The sequence below is a fragment of the Chenopodium album genome, chromosome 3 (genome assembly GCF_948465745.1).
Source record: "Chenopodium album chromosome 3, dcCheAlbu1.1, whole genome shotgun sequence".
Lineage (NCBI taxonomy): Eukaryota > Viridiplantae > Streptophyta > Magnoliopsida > Caryophyllales > Amaranthaceae > Chenopodium > Chenopodium album.
In genome coordinates, this window is record NC_137836.1 from 64,653,945 (window position 1) to 64,681,242 (window position 27,298).

Here is a 27,298-nt window from a genome sequence, read left to right on the forward strand (position 1 = left end):
CGTTATTTTGATTTAAGGGTTATCATAAGCTTTTGAACCTTAATTATAATAATTTGACAAAACGATTGAAAGTTATTATTTAAAAGGTTTTATATTTGAGTTTTAATCATTTCAATTATATCGAATTGATGTTGGCCTTAAAGGATGATTCCTTAAGTTTAAGCATCAATTCAGTAAGTGTTTCTAAATTATATGTAATTTTTGTTGGGGTTTGGTAAGTCCAACTTACCGCGGAAACAACCCCGACCCAAAGAACCACTCGCAATTAATAAAACCATAAAGCATAACAAATAAACATAAAAGGATAAAATCGGAATTTACCTTTGACGCGTGCTTCGCCCTCAAAGTCGGGCTCTTACTTGAAAGCTTTAGCTTCGAAAATACCGAGCCTCCAACGGTATCCACCCACAAAGGACGAACACCGACTTTTTAGGTCCGCTACCTTGGAGTTAGCAAGGTCCGACCAAAACCCAAGTGTAATCCCCCGTATTTTTAAATATTTTATAAATGAAATTTTATTTTATTTATAATATTTATTTGTACTTTTCCAGAATTTAATTACAAAAGTTTCAAATTATTAATATTGGTCAAAAATTATTTTAGCACAAACTATTTTATGAACCTATGTTCTACAATTCATGATCATACAAACAAAGCCTAGTCCATTTCATTTACCTAATTGGCCCAATAATTTTATGAGGCCCAATCTTCTTACTTACCCTACAACATTCTCTCCTATAAATACCCCATTAATCCCAAAAATTTCCCACACCAAAAGGTTAGTCTTATTTTCTCTCTCCTTTGTTTTATTAATTTGTATAATTATAATTATTGATTTATGGATTTTGATTTTATTGTTTGAAAGTAATTTAATTAGTATCAAGTTGTATTTTGATGACTAAACTTTATAATTTCAGATTTTATAAGTATCATAATTTTCAGATTTTGTAAATTTTATAACCTAGGGTTTTTAATTATTGAAAATCATGATTTTAGGGTTTTTATGAACAATTGATTTAGGGCTTTTATAGTAATGATGTTTTGAAATTTTGGTGATTATAACTAATGATTAGTTTAACTTAATTCCAGATTATTTTGAACATGTAAATTCGTGTTTTAGTTTTTAGATTTTCGTTCGTTAATATTAATCCCGATCAGATTCTGAACTCATCCGATTTTGATGAAAAAATAGTGTTTTCCATGTGGAAACAACGTTTTAAGAAAGTTTCTAAGTGTTGGAAATAGTTTCTAAGTACTACTTTTAATGTTTTATAAAGAGGGTTTAATCACCCATTAAAAAGGGAGATTTTTAGGGGTTTTTATATAATTTTCAGATTTTTATTAGACTTTGAACTTGCTGTAATTTCACGTATAAGAGTGTATTTTAAGGTTTTTATGAAGAAAATTTAAAGAACTATATATAAGCCTTTAATTTTAACTAAAGGGAAGGTTTTAAAGTGTTGTTTGATTTGGATTTTGAAGGTTTTAAAGTAAGTTAGTATTGCTGTAAATTTGATTGATTGGGTATTGATTGAGATGTTATTATTTGGCTTAGGAGAGGAGTTTATTGAAGGTGATTTCTAGTTAGTAAAGTGGCATACCAATTCGTTTGCTCAAGGTACGTACAAGTTACGAAACCTTTCTTTTAGGTGCATGTTTAAGGACGACGGATCGAGAACTTAGTATCATGTATAGGGATGACTGAGTTAAATTGTTTGGTTATACATTGTGAATTTCGTATAACGTGCACTATTTTATATTGCAAGTATTATTTGTGCTCTAATTATGCAAGGTGCGCTTAATTAGAGGCAAAGGTATATTATTGGTGTAATGATTAAATTATTACTCATTCATGATTATGCAAGCAGGATGAGTAAAGGAAGAATTTAAGTCTTCTAAGACGAGGTTAAGGTTTTGGGGTGCCTTATGCACTCAAGGTGTTTATACACCGAGGTAGTAAAGGAATAAATAATAAATGTTGCTTGCCACTAATAAATCAAGAATTGAAATTGAAAAGTTGTTTTACTTGATTGAATTGATATTGGATTGATTGTATTGTTATGCATATGAGTCATCACCAAGTCTAAACCTGTAAATCACGTAAAGTGCAAGATGGATGAGCAATAAAACTCTGGATTGGTGCACTTCTGGAGTAATGACAATCAGGGGTTGGGGTACATGGGGTATTAGCCGTGTACTTTTCTCGAGGCCGTCTGATCTACGAGTCTCTTATTTCAAATATTTTTCAAAACTAGGAGTTAGGTGAGATCTCATACTAACTACGGTCACGGAGTCGCGCCCGTGGTCGTTGGATGTTTATTGATGTTTCCGAAAGGAGGCATGGGGTTTTTCTTTTATTGATGTTCCAAATGGAGCATGGGTTGGACAACCTTGTCTATTGCGTAATCCAATGAATAAAAATAATGATTTACCTATTATTAATTAATGGAGTCTTAGTAATATAAATAGTTGAGTCGTGTGTTGAGTCTATAATTTAATGATGCATGATGATTGATTATTAGTAGCATGTTATGGATTTCTTAATTTAATTTGCAGCTTGTATGTACTCAGCTTTGCTGATTGCGTGCTTTGTGTGTCTTTCTTTGGTCATGGCCTTCGCCTTTCAATGACCCTGTGACGATCCAATTTTTACACTTGTAATATTGGGGAGCAGAATTACCACAGGTTCTTACACATGCAGCATTCATCAGGGTTGTGGGATCTTGAGTAGAGAGTTGATTGTTTGCATTTTATTTCTTTTGCAAGTTTGAATTTATTTTAATTTGATTTTATTTGACACTAATTCTTTTGGGTTTGAATTTATTCGAACACTGGAATTAATCACTTACTACTTTTATTGGGTTTTGAATAAGGGCCTTAATGGTTCCAAGTTGTATGACTTAATTTGGTTTCATTCGTTGGTTTTGAAACTTATTTATAACTGATTTAGTTTTTCCGCTGCTATTTTCTGATAAAGCCTTAACGTTTGAACACGTGGCGGTAGCACGCCAGTAATTCTCTTGAATGTTGTTCAGGGTCCTCACAAGTTTAAAGAGAGAATTATTGGGGTGTTACACCAAGTGTTAATGGAGTTTAAGAGTTTTTGCCAAAATGCAATGCTCTTTCTAACTCCCACTCAAACACTTTTCTCCAAATCCCAACATGGGTATTTCTCCAACCCTTAAAAGTGGGAAGTTGAGAGAGATTAAGAGTTTTGGCAAAAAATTAAGAGTTTTGGCAAAACTTTGAAAGTGAATAGTAACTTGAAAAGGAATAGTGGTGTACCGAAATTGCCCCCCCCCCTTTTTTTTTTACAGATTTTCGAAAATGCCCTTGCAACAAGTCTTTCTTTTAGTCTTTTTCTTGCTCCAACGTTCACTTTATCAGCTTTTCTTTCTCTTTCATCTGAATATTATTTCTCACTTCCTCTTTTCTTGCTCCAGCTTTCATTCTTATAATTTTTCACTTCCTTTTTTCTTGTTCCAGCTTTCATTTTTGGTCCAGCTTTCATTCTTGTTTTTTTTTTTCATCTGAATTTAATTCTGCGGTTCGTGAATTTGCTGTTCACGCATTAATGTGAAGTATTTTCGGTAAGTATTTATTCTCGGTTTTAAAATAGTGTTCAATTAGTTGTTTAATTTGCATGCAAGTTTTGTAATTATGGGTTTGATTGATTTATAATTTGAATTTTGATAATTTGTTTTTGTTTTTTTTTTGTGAATTTTCTATTTGCTGAAAATCGAAATTATGTCGAATTTGGAGTATTCTACTTGCGCCCAAATCACGTATTTTCGTGAGATTAATTGATGGGATCTCTGAGTTTTTAATTTTGGTTCTTAAATTCTGTTTTTGCCAATTGGGTTTTTGGTTTTTGCTTTCAACGACTTCGATTTTTCTATTTGCTGAAATTCGAGATTATTTCGAATTTGGAGTATTATGCTTTTTCCAAAATCATATATTTTCATGAAATTAGTTTATCGGATCTCTGGGTTTTTTATTTTGGTTGTTAAATTCTGATTCTGACAACTGTGTTTCCGTTTTTTGCTGTCAATAACAATTTAATTAGTTGTTTAACTTGCATGCAAGCTCTGCGATTACTTGGATTTTATTATCGTTGTTGAATTGGTATTCTGCTTTCACCCAATTCGCAATTTTTCATGATATAAGTTGATGGGATTTAGATGGTTTGTTAATTACTAATAGTTATGAATTGATGGGATTTTTGGGTTTATTTAATTGGTTCTGAAATTCTGAATTTTGGATTATTTTTAGGATGGTTTTGTTAATTACTAATAGTTATGAATTGGGTTATTTTTTTCTTGCATATGATATCCATTGTTGGACTTTGATAATTCGTTATTTGGGTGTATCTTTGACTTAATTTTCTATTTGCTACTATTTGATATTATTTTGAATTTGAAGTATTATACATTCAACCGAATCAGGGATTATTTATTAGTTTAAATGATGGAAACTCTGGTTTTTGTATTTTATAATTGGTTTTTTGCTTTTTTTTTTTTTTTTCTAAATACGCTCTAATTAGTCGTTTAATTTGCATGCAAGCTTTGCAGTTACTTAAAATTCAAGCGTGATTGTAGAGCAAATGTAAGTAATTTACTTTCACTCAATTCACAATTTATCATGATATCAGATGATGGGAGTTATGGTTTTTAAAATTTAGGTTATGAAATTTTGAATTTAGGAGAATTACAAGCATTCAATATTTTATGAAGTTGGTTAATGGATTTATTTTTTGAAAATTATGTTATTTATACAATTTAAGTTTGAGGGTTTACTTGGACATGTTATTTATTCATTTGATTTTTTTTCTTTTGTAGTTATGTTTACAATTTTAGTGTGTGGGTTTACTTGGATATGTTATGATGCTATTTCATTTGAGACATCAAGTGCTTCATTGAATTTTTTCATGCAAGCATATTTATGGGCGAAATTATTACTAATTATGTTTGTTTGTTTGAATTTGGTGTTTATAAATGATTTTATTTTATATAGGCAGATTTTGGATAAATTTAGTGTGTGAGTTTACTTGGACATGTTATGAAGTTATTTCATTTGAGATACCAAGTGTTTACCTGATTTTTTCATGCAAGCATATTTATGGGTGAAATTTTTACTAATTATGTTATTTATTTGATTTTAGTGTGTGAGTCTACTTGCATATGTTGTTTGTTTATTTGGTTTCGATGTTTTAGGATGGTTTAGTTATGAATTGAGTTATTTGTTACTTGTATATGTGATTCATTGTTGATCTTTGAGGATTCATTATTTGGGTGTATCTTTGACTTAATTTTCTATTTGCAGTTAGTTTAGATAATTTTGAATTTCAAGTATTTTACTTTCACACGAGACACAATTTTTCATGAGATTGGTTGATTGGAACTCTAGATTTTGAAATCTCGGATGTAAAACTCTGTATTTGGGATAGTTATTATGTTGTGTTTGCTGACAACTGTGATTCTTTTGAAATTGGAGTATTTTGCTTTTGTTCAAAACATAAATTTTCATGGAATTAGTCGATATCCTTGGGTTTTTTATTTTGGTTTTGAAATTCTGAATTTGGGATATTTTTGAAGTGGAGTTTTGTTAATTGTCATTAGTTATAAATTGGATTAGTTTTTACTTGCATGTGTTATTCCCTGTCTTATGTTTGATGTTCAAAATATAATAAGAGAGTTTGATGAAAAAAATGGGATAAAGGACTTTGATTTAAGGTTCGATCTTTATCTTTTACTATTAAAATTGATTGATCGACTGTTGACCTCGATTAGTTTTGGTGATGACAAGCAAACTCGATTTGATAAAAGTGTATTAAGTGTGCAGGTTATTTAGGCAGGTTCTTATTAAGAACAAAGTTCCGGGGTTGGAACTAAGAGAAGTCCTTAATCTACATATGGCATACACAACAATTTGAAGTGAAGAAGGCAAAGAAGGTTTTATGCTTGGATGTTCTATTTGACAAGATAGAGTTATCAAAGGTCCAATTGGAATATCATAAAAGCAACGAGTATTACATGAAGACTAAAAAGTATGAGTTATTATTTTTAGGCTTTATGTAAATGTTTGCTATTTTATGATTGGTTGGAACACAAGGAATACGAGAGTTAATTGGAATTAAAAGTGAAACGATCAATTAGTTTTATAAAATTGGTTTTTATCTTATTTTTGGTTTTTGTTAAAATTATAAAAAGATATTTCTTTGTTATATTTTTTACAAAACAAATATCTTCTGTAAAAAGATTTTAACTGATTCCTTAAATTACTCTCCAAGGAAAGGATTTATTCAAACCTCATCCCACGTTCTATATTGAACGACTTTCCTGACTTCTCTACATTGCTTGAGTTAGTTCCTAAAGTTTAGGAACACCACCTCAAGCAGTGGAGAATGTGGGGAAGGTGGTTGGGTTGATGAAACAGTATAAAAAAGGAGTTGAGTTTCAGTTTTAAAGGCATCCTGACAATCGTACAACATTTGAGTAAAAAAAATATATTTGTCAGTGATAGTATTCCTATGTTCCAACTATTGTAAGATATCTAAATACGTAGAGTTCAAATTACTGAGTTGTAATTTGGAAAAGGGTTGAGTGATCCTTGTAAAGACTTAGAGTTAAGTCTTGAGTGTAGGCTTCGGAGTAGAAGCTAGAGTGAGCATTTGGGGTTGGCTTAGGTTCTAATTGGAACTTAAGTTTTGTCGAGTTCCTTATAGGTTGTAACGGAGTAGTTGCCCTATTTAGTGAAGTCGTGTTCGAAAATCCCAAGTGGTCGTGGTTTTCTCCTTGTTGGGCACAAGAAGTTTCCACGTAAAAATCTCTTTGCATCTCTTTATTTCGTTCTACGTTTTTAATTTCCGCAAAATTTGGGAACACTAGTTCCTACACAATTCACCCCCCTATTGTGTGTTCCATCTAAGTAAACAAGTGGTATCAGAGCAGGTTACTCAAAGAAAGCAGGCAACCCTGTTGAGTTGTGTGATCCAAACAAAATGAACACACACGAGAAACTTGAAGAAGGTTACTCTACTCAGAGACCTCCAATGTTCAACGGCAAATTCTTTTCCTATTGGAAGAACCGCATGGAAATCTTCATCAAAGCAGAAAACTATCAAGTGTGGCGAGTTATTGAAGTGGGCGACTTTGAGGTAACAACTACCAATGACAAAAACGAGGTAATCCCTAAACCAATGTCCGAGTATGATAAAGATGATTTTGATACAATGGAGGTTAATGCTAGAGCTGTAAAATTGCTCCACTGTGGTCTTGGACCTCATGAACATAATAGAGTCATGGGGTGCAAGAACGCAAAGCAAATTTGGGATTTGTTACAAGTCACACACGAAGGAACAAACGAAGTTAAGCGTTCTAAAATAGATCTTTTGATGTCTAAATATGAACGATTTGAAATGAATCCAAAAGAATCTATTCAAGAAATGTTTACTCGTTTTACTAACATAACTAATGAGTTAGTCTCTCTTGGAAGAACTATACCAATTGATGAACAGGTACGAAAGATCTTAAGGAGCCTTCCACAAGATGAGAGATGGAGAGCCAAGGTTACTGCGTTGCAAGAAACAAAGGATTTCACAAAATTCAATATTGAGCAACTGGCTGGATCTCTCATGACTCATGAGCTGCACCTTGGAGCAAGTAACATAGAGAGTTCCAAAAACCGTGGACTTGTGCTTAGGGTTGAGGAACAAGAAGATTCAGAACCTGATGAAGAAGAAGTTGCCATGATGGTTAGAAAGTTTAGGAGATTCTATAAAAATCTTAAAACTGGAAACCAAAAGGGTAAAAATCCAAGCAAGAGAATATCCAATTCTAAACCTGATTCTGGATGCTTCAAGTGTGGAAGTTCGGAACACCTCATTCGTGAGTGTCCTCTCTGGGAAACTGATCAAGGAAAAGCCAAGGGAAAGGAGCAGACAAAAGAAAGATACAAACCAACCTTTGGAAAACCTGACTATCGCAAGGCAATGATTGCAGCTTGGGGTAGTGACTCAGAATCAGAAGATGATGAGGAGCCACAAAATGAAGAGATGGCCAATCTGTGTCTAATGGCCAAAATCAAAGAAAAGAAAGATGTTCCATCAAATGAGGTATGTTCCAAAACCCTTTGTGTTTTATCTAAGGAAAAATTAATTGAATTGATGTTAGAAACATTGAATGATTTTAAAAAGCTTAGCATAGTAAAGGAACAAAGTGATAAAGCTCTCAAAATTAGTAAAGACCACATCACCTATCTGAACAGTACTAGATCAGACGTTCAAAGTAAGTTCTTTGATCTTTTGGATCAGAACACTGTGCTAAAAGAGTCTTTTGAACGTACTAAGCATGATAATATTACTCTTAAGGTAGAGCTTGCTCAATATAAACTGTTTAATGTTAGTCTAGATTCTGCTAGCTCTATTGAGACACATATGCGTATTTTCAATGTTGATTTTGAGAAACTGAACAATGATCTTGTTACCGTTAAGGAACAAAAGGAAAAACTTGAAAAGGAACTTGCTTTAGCTAATGCTAGCAAAAAGGAAGTTCCTAAGATTACTCCTAAATATATTCTTGATGCCCAAGTTCGAAAAAGAGAAGGATTAGGTTTTCCCAAGCAGAGCCCTAAGAAGAATAAATATGTAGATTTTGCCTAGTAACAAGCTCTGCTCCTTTTGTGGTAATTCAGGACATTTGAAAGAAGCTTGTTCCAAAAGGAATAAGAAAATTCTCAAAAATGAAAATACTGTTAAATTGATGTGGGTTAAGAAAACTAGTGGTGATGAAAAGGAACTCGAGGAAACCCGAGTTCCTGAAACTAACAATTAGTTTTCTTACAGGTCGCAGTGAGGGGGAACAACACTTGGTACCTCGACAGTGGGTGTTCCAAACACATGACAGGAGACAAATCTAAATTTCTCTCACTAGAGACCTATAATGGAGGAACGGTGACTTTTGGAGACAACAAGAAAGGCGAGATAATCGCAATTGGTAAAGTAGGAAAGTCAAGTTCCCATGCAATTGACAATGTATTTTTAGTCGAGGGCCTCAAGCACAACTTATTAAGCATCTCACAATTTTGTGATAAAGGCAACTCTGTAAGTTTCACTTCTAACTCCTGTAGAATTTTTAACAATGACAGTGAGGAGGTTATCTTGGAAGGAATTCGTAAAGGGAACACATACATTGTGGATCTCAACACGGTTCCTAGGAACAACCTAACTTGTCTCAGTGTCATTGAAGATGACTCACTTCTATGGCATAGACGCCTTGGACATGCTAGTATTCCTCTCATCGACAAGCTTAGGATACAAGAGCTTGTTGCGGGGCTTCCCTCGATAAAGTTTCTAAGTGGAAAAGTTTGCAATGCATGTGTGAGAGGGAAACAAGTAAGATCCTCATTTAAAAGTAAGAAAATGGTAAGTTCCACTAAACCATTGGAACTCATTCACATGGAATTATGTGGTCCAATGAGGGTACAGAGTAGAAGTGGTAAAAGATATGTTCTAGTAATAGTTGATGACTTTTCTCGTTTTACATGGGTAATATTTCTTTCTAGCAAAGATGAGACTTTTGATGAATTTACTGCTTTTGCTACAAGAATTCAAAAGACAAGTGGTTATCAACTAATAAGTATGCGTTCTGACCATGGCACTGAGTTTGAAAACTCAAGATTTGATGAGTTTTGCAGGGAACACGGAATGGATCATAATTTCTCGGCTCCAAGAACTCCACAGCAAAATGGAGTAGTAGAAAGGAAAAATAGATCCTTGGAAGATATGGCTAGAACCATGCTTATTGCTAGCAATCTTCCTAGGAACTTTTGGGCCGAGGCAGTAAATACTGCATGTTATATCATCAATAGAGTCATGATCCGACCAATAACTAACAGGACACCCTATGAGTTATTCAAGGGTAGAAAACCAAATATATCTCATTTAAGATCTTTTGGCTGCAAGTGTTTTGTGCACAACAATGGTAAGAGAAACATAGGGAAATTCGATGAAAGGAGTGATGAAGCTGTACTCCTTGGCTATGCAAGGAATAGCAAAGTTTACAGAGTCTATAATAAAAGGACAATGTGTGTTGAGGAGTCTGTACATATTATTTTTGATGAAACTGACTATTTATCTAGTGTACAGGAACATGAGCTTGAATAGGAACAAGGAGACTTCGAAATTGGTCTGATCCGTTCCACTGACCAGGATGAAGAAGCCCCTTTACAAATAAAGCGGCAGGTCAAAATTGTAGCAGAACTGCAACATGAGCTAGAAAAAACACCTGTTCCAGAAGACAATGGAACACATGATGAAGATTTGGAACAGGTTGTGGATGAAGTAGCAACAGAAGCTGTAGAAACAAATGTTGAAGGATCCAATCGAGTAACTTTGCAAAATTTCCAACCTAAACCTTGGAAACACCAAAAATCACATCCAATTGATAAAATCATAAGTGACCTTGGAAAAGGAACCCAAACAAGATCCCAACTCCGAAATTTTTGTGCCTTTTATGCCTACTTATCTACTATAGAACCAAAAAAATCATACCGAAGCCTTAGGTGATGCAGATTGGATCAACGCCATGCAAGAAGAGCTAAATGAATTTGAAAGGAACAAGGTATGGCACCTTGAACCTAAACCGAAGAACCATAAGGTCATTGGACTAAAGTGGGTATTTCGAAACAAATTAGATTAATACTTTAAAATAAATATTTCCTATTTACTATTACAAAGTAACCAGCATGGGTGAAATATTTGACAGCCAACTCAGTATCATGTGTTTCTTGCACTTTGTCCAACACTCTTTTTTCAGCTCTTTTCCCCACAACAAAGTGACCATCTTTATATATGAGATTAATTTATAGGTGTTAACAATACTTTACATTTTGAAGTGATTTCTGAGTAGATAAATCTTTTGACATTAGGTTTCATTGCCATGGCTAGCCATATGAACACATGCTTTCCTATGTAATGGCTTATTTGATATTAGATTGTATTATTGATAGATGAGACTTTTTGTTGCGGATTGGGTGTGAAGTTGAAATGTGCATCCACATTAGTTATGTTCATTTTGAAGTGATTACTTAGTTGCTAGAACTTTTGACCTCAAGTTCCGCTGCCACGTCTAGCTATATGAACACATCTGTTCTTATACAATGGTTTATTTGATATTGGATTCAACTATTGTTAGTTGAGGTTTTTGGTCCAGCTCTTTTCCCCTCAGCAGAGTGACCATCTTTATATATGAGTGACAGGGTAAAGTCGTATCCCCTAATCAAAAATAATTACCTAAATCACTAACTAAGGTAGATAGGGAAGTAGGGTCGATCTCCACAGGGAAACAAGTCTTTTTACTCCTAATTAAATATTATAATCTAAATTATTTAAGTAACCAATATTTATGAATGAATAAGAAACTAAACTAAAAAGAGTAGGAATAGGGAGAAAATAATATATAAAAGGATCTAGGGCATAGGTTCACCAATAAATAATACTCCGGGGTAAAATAGGGTAATCAATCATTGACATTGCATAAATAACATGATTAACAGGCTCTCGCAATTTATTAATCAACATAGATCTAACAGGCTCTCGCAATTTACTAGATCTAAGTTCTTATTGAAAATAGCCTTTAATATCAAATTAACATCTGCTCGATTCATCAATTTAATATTGCCATACTTTTACAAGCCGCAATTGTAAAACATTAAAACAATCCAATAAGAAATCATCATGCAATACCAACAATCAATAATAGTCAATCATCAATGCATCAATTAACCAGATTGTAAAGGGCTCACGCTACTTATTACAATCATACAATTAATTTATCGGTATTAAATCTCATCTCTCGATTCTTGACTTAACCATTTATAAATTAACTTGCCTATTGAAACTAGACCCAAACGTTAATTCTCATCTCTCGATTCTTGAATCAATATTGTCAAACTCATGCATAAAAGATAGGCCTAATCTAGTCACAGAGCATTAAATCAATCAAAAGGAAATTAATCTAGCATTGATAATCAACAACAATAATTTACCCCTTCATATTATTTATGGATCCCCACAAACCCTAGAAATTGAACTACTCACACATATTAAAAACTAAACTAAACAAAATAATATAATAAATCATGATGAAAGGAATAGAATAAATAACTAAGATTAAGGGAAGAGGAATCGTTACCAAAAAAAAAATCTGGAATTAATTAAAGAGTTAATAACAAAGGTTTAGAGATAGAGTTTAGAGAGAGAAGTCTAAGTAGAGAGAGAAAACTAAGAGAAAGGATTAAGAGAAGAAGAAGAGGTAGAAGATAGCCCCCTAAAAATCCGTACAAAAATGTATTTAAACAAAACTAAGAACAACTCCTAATTAGAAACTAATTGCTCGTCCAAAAACACCTCTCCAGAAACACGCGCCCGATCGGGCTAGAGGCCGCCCGATCGGGCGTTCCTTTTTGCCAGTGCTCCTTCTAAGTTGCCGCGCCCGATCGAGCTAGCAGCTCACCCGATCGGGCGCGCCTTCCCTTGATGGCACTCCCACACATCCGCCCGATCGGGCGATTGCTTGCCCGATCGGGCCCGATCTTTATCTTCAAGGCTTTGGACTTCGATTGGGCTAGATTTCTCGGCCCAATCCATATTTCCTCTCGGGTCTCGAATACATGGTCCAATTGCCTCGCGATCCAAATAACCGAGCCCTTAATCACCGACTCGATGGCTCTAACCGGCCTTGGGCTCCATAAGTGGTCGTGTTCTTCCAATGCTCGTAGTCGCTTCATAAAAATCCCGGGAAAATGCTCCAAAGGTGCAATTCCCTGCAAAACTCAACCAAAACTACGAAAACACTAGAAAACACACATTAGTAATAAAAGTGGCCCTAAAGGGCCAAAAACACTACTAATTATGACCAAGGGACGGGGGTAAAACACTATATAAAATAGACATATCAAACTCCCCCAAGCCAAACCTTTGCTTGTCCCTAAGCAAAGCAAAAAGCTCATCAATGAACATATAAAACATACTTCACCCCAATCAAAAAATCAAAAGCCAACGATTCAAGGTAAGATTAAACAAACATGCTTCAACGTCAATCAATCTTATTCATCTAATCACCCTTCCTCCCCAACCATTGTCAAGTAGAGCAAACCACAAGAGCATATAGAATTCAAGACTAGTGCTCACACACTCGACTCTCGTTTATGTGGCGAGTAAAGAATGTACTCGATCGCTCTCCACCCAACCCCTTTAATGTGAACAATGCCCTCCCAACTCACACTCTCGTGTGTATAAAACAATGAACGCTCATTCCTACTAGTCGACTCGAAATATGCCAAGTCATAACTTGCATTGAAAAACAACACTTTCACATTTACACAAATTCCATGCACAAGGTCGGAAGGTCTTTTAAGCTTGTAATGTAAGGTTAGGGTAAAGGGTACGATAAATTTGGGATCATGTGAGAGAAAAGCTATACATTAAGGGAGCCAAATCCTAATAAAACCCATGATCAAAAATAACGATCATACACACCTCCAACATAACCAACTCCAACATCAACCAAATATACTCCAAACAATAAAACAATCCCAACACTCACAAATTCACTCATAAAAATATGATAATATAGAACAAGAGTGAATAACAAACTTTGAACTCATAACTTGAAATATTTACATTGAAACTCAACCCTTTTTTTTCTTTTCTTTTGACTAACCTTCACTTAGAACATTTGAACATCAAATATTTTTTTTCTTCTCTTTTTTTTTTAGAAGTTCACTTTCTTTTTTTTTTTTTCATATTTCTCACTTTTTTTAACTTCTTTTTTTCCATCACACTTTTATTTTTCAAATATATACAACTTTCAAACTCATAAAAACAAAAATATGATCAAGAACAAATTACTTCTCAAAACCCACCCAAATTGTGCAAATAAAGTGCACACTACAAACTCCCTCACCTCACTCACTAATAGCTCCCCCAAGCCAAGCTTGGGACTAGTAACCAATGGGGAAATTTAGGCTTGTAATGCGGCTATGAACAATAAAAGGGCACAAGCAACAACATGGGTGACAAGAAGGGAACAAATGTATCTAAATATTTCTGAACGCTACCTAAGGAACGAACGCCTTCGTCCTCCTCATGTGCATATTATAAAGTCATGAAACACTACTCATAGTTGCAAATCAATACTCAAATTCATTGACATACCAGGAATTATGGAACTATCACACATTTCCTAACCAAATCAACTAGTCAAGCACTATATTCACAAGTAGTTGGACAAAATTGACGCATATTAAGGGTTCAAGGCAATCAAACATCAAATCATGATCAACAAATCCACAATATTCATCATCAAATACCAAGAATCAAAACAATTTTCTCAAGTATGGGGCACAGGGAAGCATGATTTACAATTCATTGGAACGTATTTTTGAATTTTTATTTTTTGAATTTTTTTGTATTTTTATATATAAAGAAAGCAATAAAAACTACACTAGGAAAGCAAATAAAAACTATGCTAGAAAGCAAATAGAAATAAAGAAGGAAGAGAATTTCCAAGTGAAAGAACACCCCCCAAGCCAAATCAAGCAATGCCCTCATTGACTTGGGATAGTAGCCTACTCCTCATCCTCATCCATCCTAGAGTACCCCCCACCGCGGCTAGAGCCAGCTCCTCCATGGCTAGAGCCACCACCACCATACCCCGAACCACCAGCATAGTAGTTAGGGTCTACAGTCCCCCCAAACCCACCATAAGGAGCATCGGCCCCATATCCATGGACCGATGAATAGTCCACATAAGTACCAAAGGCACTTGGGTCCGTGTAACCTCCTTGGGGGTATTGGAACCAATCAGGGGCAAGTGAATCGGGGGGAATAGCCCCCCGACGGGCATAATCATCATACATGGGGTATAAACCCCGCCCTAGGTTCCTCTCCACAACCCCAACCCTAGCATCTAGGGCTCCTACCCTAGAGTCCAAATTCCTAACCATACCCTCCATCCTCCCTTGCCCACTCTCTATCCGATCCAATTGGCTTCTAAAAGCCGAAAAGTCATATGGAGCGTTAGGGTCGATGTTGTAGTTGGTTGAGGAAGTGGGGATGTTATGTGTGTAGTGCTGGGGTGATGGTTGGTGGAAATGTTGTTGTGGTGAGGGAGGTGCTTGGTGGTGTGCTTGGGCCTCCCCTTGGTCTCCTAAATCAAAGGTATAGGAGGGAAGACCCTTCTCGAATTTGGTCAAGGCCGGGTTAGGCAAGGTGAAAGCGTTGTCTTTCCTACCCGACTCCCTATGAATTACCCACCAAGTCTCACCCCCTATCACATTGATCCAGTTAAGGCCTCCTAAGTAGGGTGCGTCCATTAGGGTTGGTCCGGCTACCTTACCATCATCATTAGGGGTCCAACTAAGGTATTTGACCGCAATGTGGGTTACTAACCCACCAAAGTAAATTGGGACCCTAGACCTACCCGATTCGGCTGCATTGGCCACCCTCTGAAAGTGTTGGGCCATCCTATGAACTATGTTAAGCTTGTCACTCTTAGGAATCATGTATGATCCTAATAATTCTAGTTCATCTCTCCTCACATTAGCTGGTTCGTGCCTCCCAAAGATGGTGAGGCCAACAAACCGTTGCCAAAGTTTTGGCACGGGATGTTGAATCCAAGTGCCCTTGGCATGTTGGAGATTTAAGTTGGGATTCCCTGTTAAAGCACGGTAGACAAAAGTAATGTTGTCTTGGGGTGGTTCAATTGGTCTATAGGCTTTCAATTCAAACAATTTACCAAAATCCTTCAAAGACAATCTAATATCTTTATTAAACAAACGAAATTGAACATGAGAGATTAGAGCATTTGATTTTATGACGTTAAAACTAGAAATGAATTCTAAAGTCAAATAATCATATGTATCATAATGTAATTGGAACAACCCACTCATGCCAATTCCCTTGAATAATTTTTCAACATATTTATCAATTCCTAGTCTAGAAAGCGTAGGATGATGAATAAAACGGGTAGGAATTACCTGCCGCGTGACGAGGTTGAGCATTCTTTGCCTTTGCTCTTGGGTGGTGATGACCACCCTCTCCCACCCCGGAATTTGCAGCTCCGGGTCAATGGTAGGTGCTTGTTGCCTCGATCCTTCACCCCGAACAGTCCTAGACCTTTTGAAAGCCATTTTTGAGTGAAAATATTAGGAATTGAAGCTTTCTCTCTCTTAGGGTTTGAGAAGAATTTGAGAGAAAGTGTTGAAAATTTAGTGTAGATTGTAGAGGAAGATGAGAGGAGTTGGAAAATATAAGAATTTTTAAGTTTGGATGGAAGAATTGGAAGAGATCTTGGATTGAAATGTGAGTTGAAGGTATGAGAATGGAGGTTTTAGAGAGAGAAAGTGAATGAAGAAGATGAAATAAGGAGAAAATGAGAAAAGAAAGAAGAGAAAAGAAAATAAAAGGGGGAACGGCCTGAAGGCGCGCCCGATCGGGCGCGAACTCGAACGTAATTTTCACCCTTTGCTCGCCTGATCGGGCGAGCTTCGCCCGACATTTCTTTTCTTCTTACTCGATGAGCGCCCGATCGGGCGACCTCGCCCGATCTGGCGAAAATAGACCTTGTTTCCAGGTCTCTTCTCGCGCCCGATCGGGCAAATAAAAAGCTGAAATCTGGGTTGCTTGCGCACCCGATCGGGCATATTCGCCCGATCGGGCGAATTTTGCTCCGATTTTTGCCTCACTTGCGCGCCCGATCAGGCGAACCTAGCCCGATCGGGTCTGTACCAAGCACTGGAGTTTCTCCGATTTTTTTCTTCTTCAAAATTTTTCTAAGTCTTTATACCTGTCAAATTCATACCTGTACAACGACACTTAAAACTGGTGAAATATCACTCTCCTCACCTCTCTAAAATAAAAATAAAAAAATGAGAGAAAAGAAGAACTAATCTAGAAAGCATAAAATACGGGTTGCCTCCCGCAAAGCGCTGGTTTATATAGGTCCCGCACGACCTTCTTACCAAGTACAATTCCTAGGACCCTTTGCCTAACGCTTGATCGGGTGGTTTCCCACCCGGTCTAGTGATGTTTAGGCTACGATGCGGCTTCCTGACATAACCTGTGGGACGCCAAGTTGCCTTATCTGGTGGATCCTCCTTGACTTGGGATGGGGGATCTTCAATGCTACGCACTAAAAACCCTTCTTCGATCGAATGTTGCTTCAACTTGTCATTGCGTTCAACACTTGCAACTCATTCTGGCGGAACACTTATCGTAGGCTCGATTCGCACAACTAGCTCGATCGGTTCCACTTGTTCATCCTCGAAACCAAGACCAACATTGTAGAGTGCTCCTTCTATTGCATCGACTTCCTTCTGCCATTTGTCTATCTCATCTGAAAAGGATGCAACACAAGATACCGCCTCCAAGGGATCTTTTTCAAGAGCTTGGGGCTTGTTAGAATAATTGACAACCGCGTTAACACTGAAACATTTCTCCTCAGTCATGGAGCTTTTGGGGGTATTATTCAGATTAAAAACCACTTTATCGTCCCCTACTGATAGCGTTAACTTACCACTTCTAACATCTATGATTGCTCCTGCAGTGTTAAGGAATGGTCTACCCAGAATACTTGGGGTTTGCATATCCTCAGCCATATCAAGAACAACAAAATCTACAGGTATATAAAATTTACCTACTCTAACGGGGACATCCTCTAAAACACCTAGGGGGTATTTGAAGGAACGGTCGGCCATTTGTAGAGTTATATTGGTAGCTTTTAATTTACCCATATTCAACTTAGAACACACAGATAATGGCATGACGCTAACACTAGCACCCAAATCACATAATGCATTATCAATCAGAAGATTACCAATATGACAAGGGATAGAAAAACTACCCGGATCTTTTAACTTAGGTGGAGACTTATTTTGAAGTACGGCACTACACTCTGCAGTGAAAGCTACTGTCTCTACGTCACTAATAGACCTTTTTCTCGTCAATATTTCCTTCATAAATTTTGCATATGAGGGGATTTGTGTGATCAATTCAGTGAAAGGAACTGTTACCTTCAAATCTTTTACCACCTCCAGAAACTTACCAAACTGCTTATCCAAGTTTGTCTTCAATTGACGATTGGGGAAAGGAAGTTTGATAATTGGCTTTTGAGCATTCTTATCTTTGTCTGGAGTAGCCACCTTCTCTGGAGTTTTACCCTGAAATGTAGAATTAGATGTGTTAGTATTATCCCCTAGCCCTGCAGGGCTAGCAACTACATTGTTTGGTTTAATGGAATCAAGATTAGCATTATTTAATAAAATAGGTTCATCAACTCTGGGCATAGAGGGCCCTTCATAGTTTGAACCACTCCTTAGAGTAATTGCAAATGCTTGATCCGTAGGCCTAGTCGCCTGTGCCGGCAGGGCTCCCTGCTGGCGTGCTTGTAGAGTAGCGGAGAGTTGCGCAATTTGATTATCTACAATTTTATTATGCGCTAAAATTTGATCAATTGTCGCATCTCTGCTCTCCATGTGCTTTTGCATATTGACCAACATTGCTCTAATTTCCCCCAAAGAAGGGTCTGAAGATGAGGGGGGTTGTTGTGGTTGATTCTTCTGGCTAGCATTGGGATGATAGTATTTCTGCTGCTGTTGTTGTGGCACCTGTGGTTCTCGTGGTGGTGGATTTTGAACATTAGTGCTCCGGTAGGAAAGGTATGGATGATTCCGATACCCAGGATTGTAAGTGTTGGAGTATGGGTTATTCTGCCTATAAGCTTGAAAGGCATTAACTTGCTCCACGGAACTCCTGCAATCCTGCTCCCAATGACCTACAATACCACAATTTTCACAGAAAGCCTCATTAGAATTATTATTAATTGCAGAAACATTAGCTACGCTAGCAGTGCTCAGATTATCTAATTTTTGACAAATAGAGGTCAGTTGAGCTTGCAAAAAGGATACAGAGTCGACACTATGTTTCCCCTTGTTAGCAAATCCTCTAGGATTCCCATATTGGGAATTGTGTATCGCCATATCTTCAATAACCTGACCTGCATCATCAACATTAAGATTCATAAATCTCCCACTAGCTGCAGAGTCTAAAATTATTCTAGAAGAATTTCCAATTCCGTTATAAAAGGCTTGGATTAACTGCCATTGTGCTAAATTATGGTGAGGGCATTCTCTTTGTAAGTCCTTGAACCTTTCCCAAGCCTCATATAAAGACTCATCGGCTTCCTGGGCAAAGTTCTGAATCGCACTTCGTAGTACTGCTGTTCTCTCTGCAGGATAATACTTGTTATAAAAATTCAAAACAAGGGTTTCCCAGTCAGTAATACCAAGTGTAGTTCTATTTAAGCCATTAAACCACAGTTTAGCTTTTCCAGTTAAAGAAAAGGGAAAGAGAATCTCCCTGATTTGGTCTTGAGTGACCCCGGCTTGCCTTATGGTGTTGCAATATTGACAATAGTCGGCAATGTGAAGATTCGGGTCTTCACCCTTGGCTTCACTGAATTGCTTCCTCTCTATCATCGTTATAAATTGGGGTTTGATTTCGAATTGAACCCCATCAAGAGCCGGAGTAGGGGTGAGATGTGGAAAATCCGTGAGCTTTGGTTGTGAATAATCACTACGCTTCTTTGGAACCGCCATCTCTGATTCTGTGTCTGATGATACCTCTAAATCGCTAGAATCAGTTGGAGGATCGCGGTGATTATTGTTAGTATCACCAGAATTCGCCCGAATTTGCTTGTAGAAGTTTTTCTGTCTATGGAAGGAACGTTCGATCTCAGGATCGAATGGGATATAACCTGATCTGGAACACCTGGGCATAAACAAAAACTAGAAGCAAATATGAGATTTGTCTCAGAGAACTAACGCTCTCTGAGACAAAAAGGGAAATAATCTAGACTACAAAAACAATCAGAAATAAAAATAAAACCGTCTCCCCGGCAACGGCGCCAAATTTTGACAAGGTAAAGTCGTATCCCCTAATCAAAAATAATTACCTAAATCACTAACTAAGGTAGATAGGGAAGTAGGGTCGATCTCCACAGGGAAACAAGTCTTTTTACTCCTAATTAAATATTATAATCTAAATTATTTAAGTAACCAATATTTATGAATGAATAAGAAACTAAACTAAAAAGAGTAGGAATAGGGAGAAAATAATATATAAAAGGATCTAGGGCATAGGTTCACCAATAAATAATACTCCGGGGTAAAATAGGGTAATCAATCATTGACATTGCATAAATAACATGATTAACAGGCTCTCGCAATTTATTAATCAACATAGATCTAACAGGCTCTCGCAATTTACTAGATCTAAGTTCTTATTGAAAATAGCCTTTAATATCAAATTAACATCTGCTCGATTCATCAATTTAATATTGCCATACTTTTACAAGCCGCAATTGTAAAACATTAAAACAATCCAATAAGAAATCATCATGAAATACCAACAATCAATAATAGTCAATCATCAATGCATCAATTAACCAGATTGTAAAGGGCTCACGCTACTTATTACAATCATACAATTAATTTATCGGTATTAAATCTCATCTCTCGATTCTTGACTTAACCATTTATAAATTAACTTGCCTATTGAAACTAGACCCAAACGTTAATTCTCATCTCTCGATTCTTGAATCAATATTGTCAAACTCATGCATAAAAGATAGGCCTAATCTAGTCACAGAGCATTAAATCAATCAAAAGGAAATTAATCTAGCATTGATAATCAACAACAATAATTTACCCCTTCATATTATTTATGGATCCCCACAAACCCTAGAAATTGAACTACTCACACATATATTAAAAACTAAACTAAACAAAATAATATAATAAATCATGATGAAAGGAATAGAATAAATAACTAAGATTAAGGGAAGAGGAATCGTTACCAAAAAAAAAATCTGGAATTAATTAAAGAGTTAATAACAAAGGTTTAGAGATAGAGTTTAGAGAGAGAAGTCTAAGTAGAGAGAGAAAACTAAGAGAAAGGATTAAGAGAAGAAGAAGAGGTAGAAAATAGCCCCCTAAAAATCCGTACAAAAACGTATTTAAACAAAACTAAGAACAACTCCTAATTAGAAACTAATTGCTCGTCCAAAAACACCTCTCCAGAAACACGCGCCCGATCGGGCTAGAGGCCGCCCGATCGGGCGTTCCTTTTTGCCAGTGCTCCTTCTAAGTTGCCGCGCCCGATCGAGCTAGCAGCTCACCCGATCGGGCGCGCCTTCCCTTGATGGCACTCCCACACATCCGCCCGATCGGGCGATTGCTTGCCCGATCGGGCCCGATCTTTATCTTCAAGGCTTTGGACTTCGATTGGGCTAGATTTCTCGGCCCAATCCATATTTCCTCTCGGGTCTCGAATACATGGTCCAATTTCCTCGCGATCCAAATAACCGAGCCCTTAATCACCGACTCGATGGCTCTAACCGGCCTTGGGCTCCATAAGTGGTCGTGTTCTTCCAATGCTCGTAGTCGCTTCATAAAAATCCCGGGAAAATGCTCCAAAGGTGCAATTCCCTGCAAAACTCAACCAAAACTACGAAAAAACTAGAAAACACACATTAGTAATAAAAATGGCCCTAAAGGGCCAAAAACACTACTAATTATGACCAAGGGACGGGGGTAAAACACTATATAAAATAGACATATCAATGAGATTAATATGTAAAATTAATTTATAAGTGTTAGCAATACTATAAATGAAATATCTCTTTTTCTATTAGTAAAGAGGAGATACACACATACACCATAGTGAAAGAAATGGTCATCCACATTAGTTATTGTAGACACCTAAAAATGTCTCCCCAAAACCAAACCCGATGATGAACAACCTTTTACCGCCATTATTGGTCGGGTTGAGTATTTAATCTTGGAGTTTTTAAATCCATATTTCCATTTCATAAACCAACCCAACTTCTAGCCAATTTCCCCAAACCTTCACTTTTTTTCCACTTTTCGTGTCCTTTAAAATCATTCATTTCGTGTCCTTTTTATGAAAACGTTTAATCCAGTTTATTTTGGTCTATAATATAGGTCCAATGATTTAATAATTGGATGGGGCTTGAAAAGAGTTTTCCAACGATATATTATAAGCCCAAATCCGAGTTATAACGAATAAGTTATGGCCTAAATATTAAGCCGAGCCTAAACCGAACCTAAGCCCACCTTACCTACGACCCAATGACCATGTGGAGGGTCCAAATTATTTGATACCATTCCTAAACCAATTAGAATTAATTGGAAACTTATATAAGTTACTAAAAGATCCTAATTATCCTTTTTGAAAAGATAAGATTAAAGAGTTTGAAATTGAATAAAACTCCTTTTTTTTAAAGTCCTAATTTTATCCGAATGGAAAGACGTTCAAAGATAGTCAGATATTATTTTCGTGCATCATAGTTTTTATCCCAATTTTATATGGTTGTATATCCATTGAAATTATATTTCCAATGATATATTATAATATCAATTCCGAGATATAACCGAAAAGATATGAATTAAATATCAAACTCTATCCAAAACTAACACCGTCTCACTATTTCGGCCATATCTTTTATTCTAAAAAATATTTTTATCTGATTCAAATTGGGTTAGAAATTAGACTTCAATTTCTTTCCAACGATATCTTATTTATCCTATTCCAACATCTGGATCAAAAGATATGATAAAAATAAAAACCGCAAAAACTGCAGTCTATCGAGTTTTATTCCGATTTAATTCGGATCTTATCTTAATTCTCCGACCCTTCTTTTTTTCTCTATAAATAGAGTTCATATCACCCCTTTTCCAATAATCAAAAAGGTTGATCACAAAATAATTCTCTTCTCCCTCTTTAGCCTAAACACTAGGCTCCCCATTCTTTCACTATTCCTTCTTTTAAGCACTCCAAGGAGGCCATACAATACCTAAAGTTCTATACTTTAATCAAGGCGTGATAGGTATAATTAACTGAGGGTTTGGACCAAATCAACTCTACATTTATTTAATTTAATTGTTTCAATTTGTTTTATATTTTTTATTGAAGTTACTAACAGTTTATTTATGATGTAGCAATTTAAAGGAACTCGCAGAATGTGAGTAATTAATTAATTTAATTACTCTTATTTTATTTTAATATTGCTAGTATCATGATTAGGTCATTTTATATTTGATTTGACTAAAAATTTATTGTTGAATTGCTTCCAATATTAATGTTTATTCTATTATTTTTATGATCACCATATTGCATGTTTAAAAGGAATATGTAATTGAAAATCACGCCTAATAAGATAATTTGGACAATCGGTTTAGGTTCCTTTTTAATCTTGTTGTTAATTCAAGTGATCACAATATTTTAGAGTTATGTGTTGCATTAATATTTAACCAATTTAGCCTAATAATAGTTTGGAGCAAATTGAATCTCTGTTTTTATGCCTTTGAGATCGTAGGAATCACTTTTTACAATAAGAATCGAGTAGAGGCCAATACGGGCGAATGTGACTCCATGACTCACTTCGTACCATCATCCCCGATCCTCCTTTTGTGGTTCCGAACCATATGGAGTTAGTAATCTCATGGATTATGAATGGGTGTAACCTTTACAAGGCAATCGTTGTTGCCTATCGTTGTCCCTTAACCGTGGTTGCCTTTTATGATCCGTGAACGGTTTACAAGTTCCTTAAAAACTTGTTGGCGGCTCCCTACTTTCCTTGTCCCTAATTGTATTATGTCAATTCACACTTCTAATGAGTGCCAAGCATATTCACCACATGATTTAGCGTAGGCGCACTTTGAGCGATGCCTACAATTTGGCGACTCCTCTGGGGAGGATTTTTGGTTATTTATCGATTTGAGTGATCGGTATTTAATTGAGATGAGTGGATGAGACTTGAAAGATTATTGAATTGTATTCCTGCAATACAATTGGCATCGTCACATATGCATATGCTTTTTAGGTTACCTATTTTGCCACAATAGTACGTGTTCTACGTATGTGGCTAGCCCGGGGGATTTAAGCTCTATCAACCCGAAAACGCTCATGGCAATAAGGGTTCATCCGAGTTTTTAAATCCACCCAAACCATGGAGTCGAGTTCAATTTCATCACGAACTCGCGGAGCCACCCGTTGGCATACACCCTCAAGGGAGGCTACCTTGCTAACACGTCCAAACTCTTAACCATGGTACCCTTTGACACCCAAAAGCTTGAACATAGTCGAACATAGAAATTTGACTTTAGGTTGCGAACTTCATTGCACCATGCGTGACAATATGCTTATATGTGCATTTTTTTTATTGATTTTTTTTAATTATTTTTTTTTCTCTTATCAAACAATTTTTTTTTAGAGTCGAGTCATAGATTTTTTTTTTTAAAATTGAGTTAACCCGAATTTTTATTCTCGTATCCTGCACAAGAGTCAACTTGTTTTGGTCATATCTAGAGTTCTAGAAAGAGTTATGTGTCGTGCCACTTATGGAACCGTAGCCCCAAGTTTTAGATTTGATTTAGAGTTGGTTTCGTCCCAATCAGACTGACAGATCAAAAGTTATAACTTATATACTACATCCTGTCCAGTTTAGTTGTCTTTTTAGCTTCAACTTTCTTTCTTTTAATATTTTTTTTTATATCTTTTAGTGTCATGCTAGTCTTAGCCAAGTCCTTTAATCCGTTTCAACTCGTATAACATAGGATTATAGATTTTTTTATTTATTTATTTTAATTTTTTTTTATATCCATGAATCCTAACTCTTCTAGAGTTCTAGTCCTCTTCCCAGTTTCTTGTGATTTTTTGTGCTAACCTTAACATGTGTTCTTTGTCTTTGATTGTGGTTGATCTTATTTATGACTAATGATTTCCAATGGATCGTTTTCACCTAGTAAATAGCATAAACATTAAAATTGGACAAAATTAATCAAGTTAGTTTGTCTTTTAGTCTTCTGTGCTATTTGGTCATTGGGTCCTTTGTTTTTTACAACGTCCTCATGTCTAGCCATGCGATCATACCATGAGTCTTAATAAACTCACCTAATCACACATGTTGAGTCATTGCACACACTTTGTCTTCGAGTAATGCACTATATTGTTTATGATCGTATAATGGGACCATGCATGCATCGTTTTCCATCGTAATAGGAATGAGTAGAGTATTTCCCATCAGTTTTCAAAATTGTTTCATACGCTCTTCCTTTTCAATTTGAGTATTGAGTGAATGCATTAAGTGAGTTCTTCCTTACACAATACTTGAGTCTAAAATAACTAGGCAATAGTTGGATGAATAAGGGGAACGTCACTTCTTCCTTCTTTCCTTCCAATCAAAGCATCAACAACAAGAAACTATTTTCCTCAGCAGGTAGCTAGAAATAATTCATAAGCAACCATGAAAACGAAGCACAAGACAAGTCTCTATACAAGATTTCATTTTTTTCTCTCTCTCTTCTTTCGTTTTATCCCTTTCCCCTAATAAGTCTAGCATAGGTTCTCCTTATCCTTATGTCTATATGCTATGTTCCATCAACGACTATTTCTTTCCTTTGCATTCGATCATGTCATGCGCAACAAAAAAAAAAAAAAAACAATTGCCGAATTGAACACAAGGTATACCAATGATTTGAGGAACCTTTGCAACCCATTCATTCTCCATTAACCATTCAATCACATATTCATTTCTTCATCAATCATTTTGAGCCTCGTCTAACGTTTGGCCTTCATTTCTTCAACCCACATTCACTAAACCCTGGGATGGGAAGGTGTGCAATTTGTAAGCAAGTTCACAAAAAACAAAAAAAAAAAAAAGTCTAAAGGCAAGTGTTCCAATGTCTTCGATATGAACACGTCTCATATTGCGTCTCTCATCGAGTGCTTGGTACCGTGCCTGAGAAACATGAATGCTAAGTGAGTGATAGACCGCATGATCTGAGATTGCCTACATTGATTCAAAAGAATAAAAAAAAGAAAAGAAATTCAAAACAAAAAAATATATGAAAAATAAAACTTGCAAAGTCCAATACATAATTGCATATCTTGGGGGGCTTCTCTCGGGTCTTGAGCCTTTCACCCCTTTCTTCCTTAAACCATCTACTGAACCACATTACAACCCTTGAAAGACCACTTTGAGGTGTACACACACTTGTGCAAAGTTTGGCTAGAGCTACGTTGACCTGATTCCTAACGGATATGTAGGCAACCTCACATCGAGGTGCAGCCACATTCATATGCATGATCGAGTAAAAGAATATCCAATGATTATCCCTATGACCCTATCCATCTAGAGCTAGACTTGGGGGCTTGAAACCACATCATTTAGCCTACCTAGCCTAAAGAGTCATCATCTTTGACTCTTCTCACATATATTTCCATCACCATAGCCATTGCAGCCTCACCTAGTATCACTTTCACACACGTCTTTCACACATACATATTCATATCAACTATCCCTTAGGAACCTTTTATCATGAAATCTTGTTTCCCCACTATACATGCTTCATCATCTTTCAAGACAACATTCATTAAAAGAAACATTGTATACTTGCTTAGCTTCCTAACCTGAGTAATGTTCATTGTTTCATGCATCGCATAATGTGCTTAGCAACATTTATATATCAATGATTTGTAATCATACAAAACATATTGTTCTTAGCTCCTTGACCTAAGCAACGTTCGTTATGCAATAATCACTTCATCTATATACGTGCTTAGCTTCAAGACCTAAGTGACGTTCAAGATTGTTTCTTTACACCATATATGATGCATAGCTCCATGACTTAAGTTCATTCATCTATCGTGTCACATAATGTAATTGTCCTTAGCCTCCTGGCCTAAGAAAATGCATCATGCCTAAATTATTTTCAAGACAAGCAATTCAATCCATACAATTCATTTCGTCTTGCTCAAGGAGGAAGTTCAAAACTTCTTCCCTTTTTCATTATTTTATTTTGGTAAAGTTAAAAAACTTATTCAAAATTTTTATCGAGGGAAGTTCGAAAATAAAATTTCATTTTTCACGTCTTTTTTTTTCGGGAGAAAGTCGGTACCCTCCACTCGTCTCATGACAAAAATGACGGAAAAATTTTTGCTTTTGCATTTTCGGTTGCTTGTGTCTACACACACTCACACCATACATATACACACACAATCACAAGTCATACACATGTCATGTCATGTCAAGTCAAACTTGGTCAAGTCAATCACAGTATATACGAATCCCTTGGCAAATTTTATTTTGCAGGTCTCATCTACAACCCACGTCCGGGGACAAGCGGACCATTTACAGCCCACGTCCGGGGACAAGCG

The 27,298-nt window shown here is 36.2% G+C and overlaps 1 protein-coding gene and 1 non-coding gene across 2 annotated transcripts; both read left to right on the forward strand.

The window, feature by feature from the left end:
* The first annotated feature begins 7,000 nt into the window (after positions 1 to 7,000).
* LOC145625215 (uncharacterized) lies at positions 7,001 to 8,831 on the forward strand. The gene is made up of 2 exons (XM_081678288.1): positions 7,001 to 8,609; positions 8,692 to 8,831. Exons 1-2 carry the CDS (start codon positions 7,001 to 7,003, stop codon positions 8,829 to 8,831), a joined length of 1,749 nt encoding a protein of 582 aa, XP_081534414.1.
* A 10,337-nt stretch (positions 8,832 to 19,168) lies between these two features.
* On the forward strand, positions 19,169 to 19,275 carry LOC145625766 (small nucleolar RNA R71). Its single transcript, XR_014110670.1, has one exon. It is a non-coding gene; the product is annotated as a small nucleolar RNA R71 (small nucleolar RNA).
* The last annotated feature ends 8,023 nt before the right edge of the window (positions 19,276 to 27,298 follow it).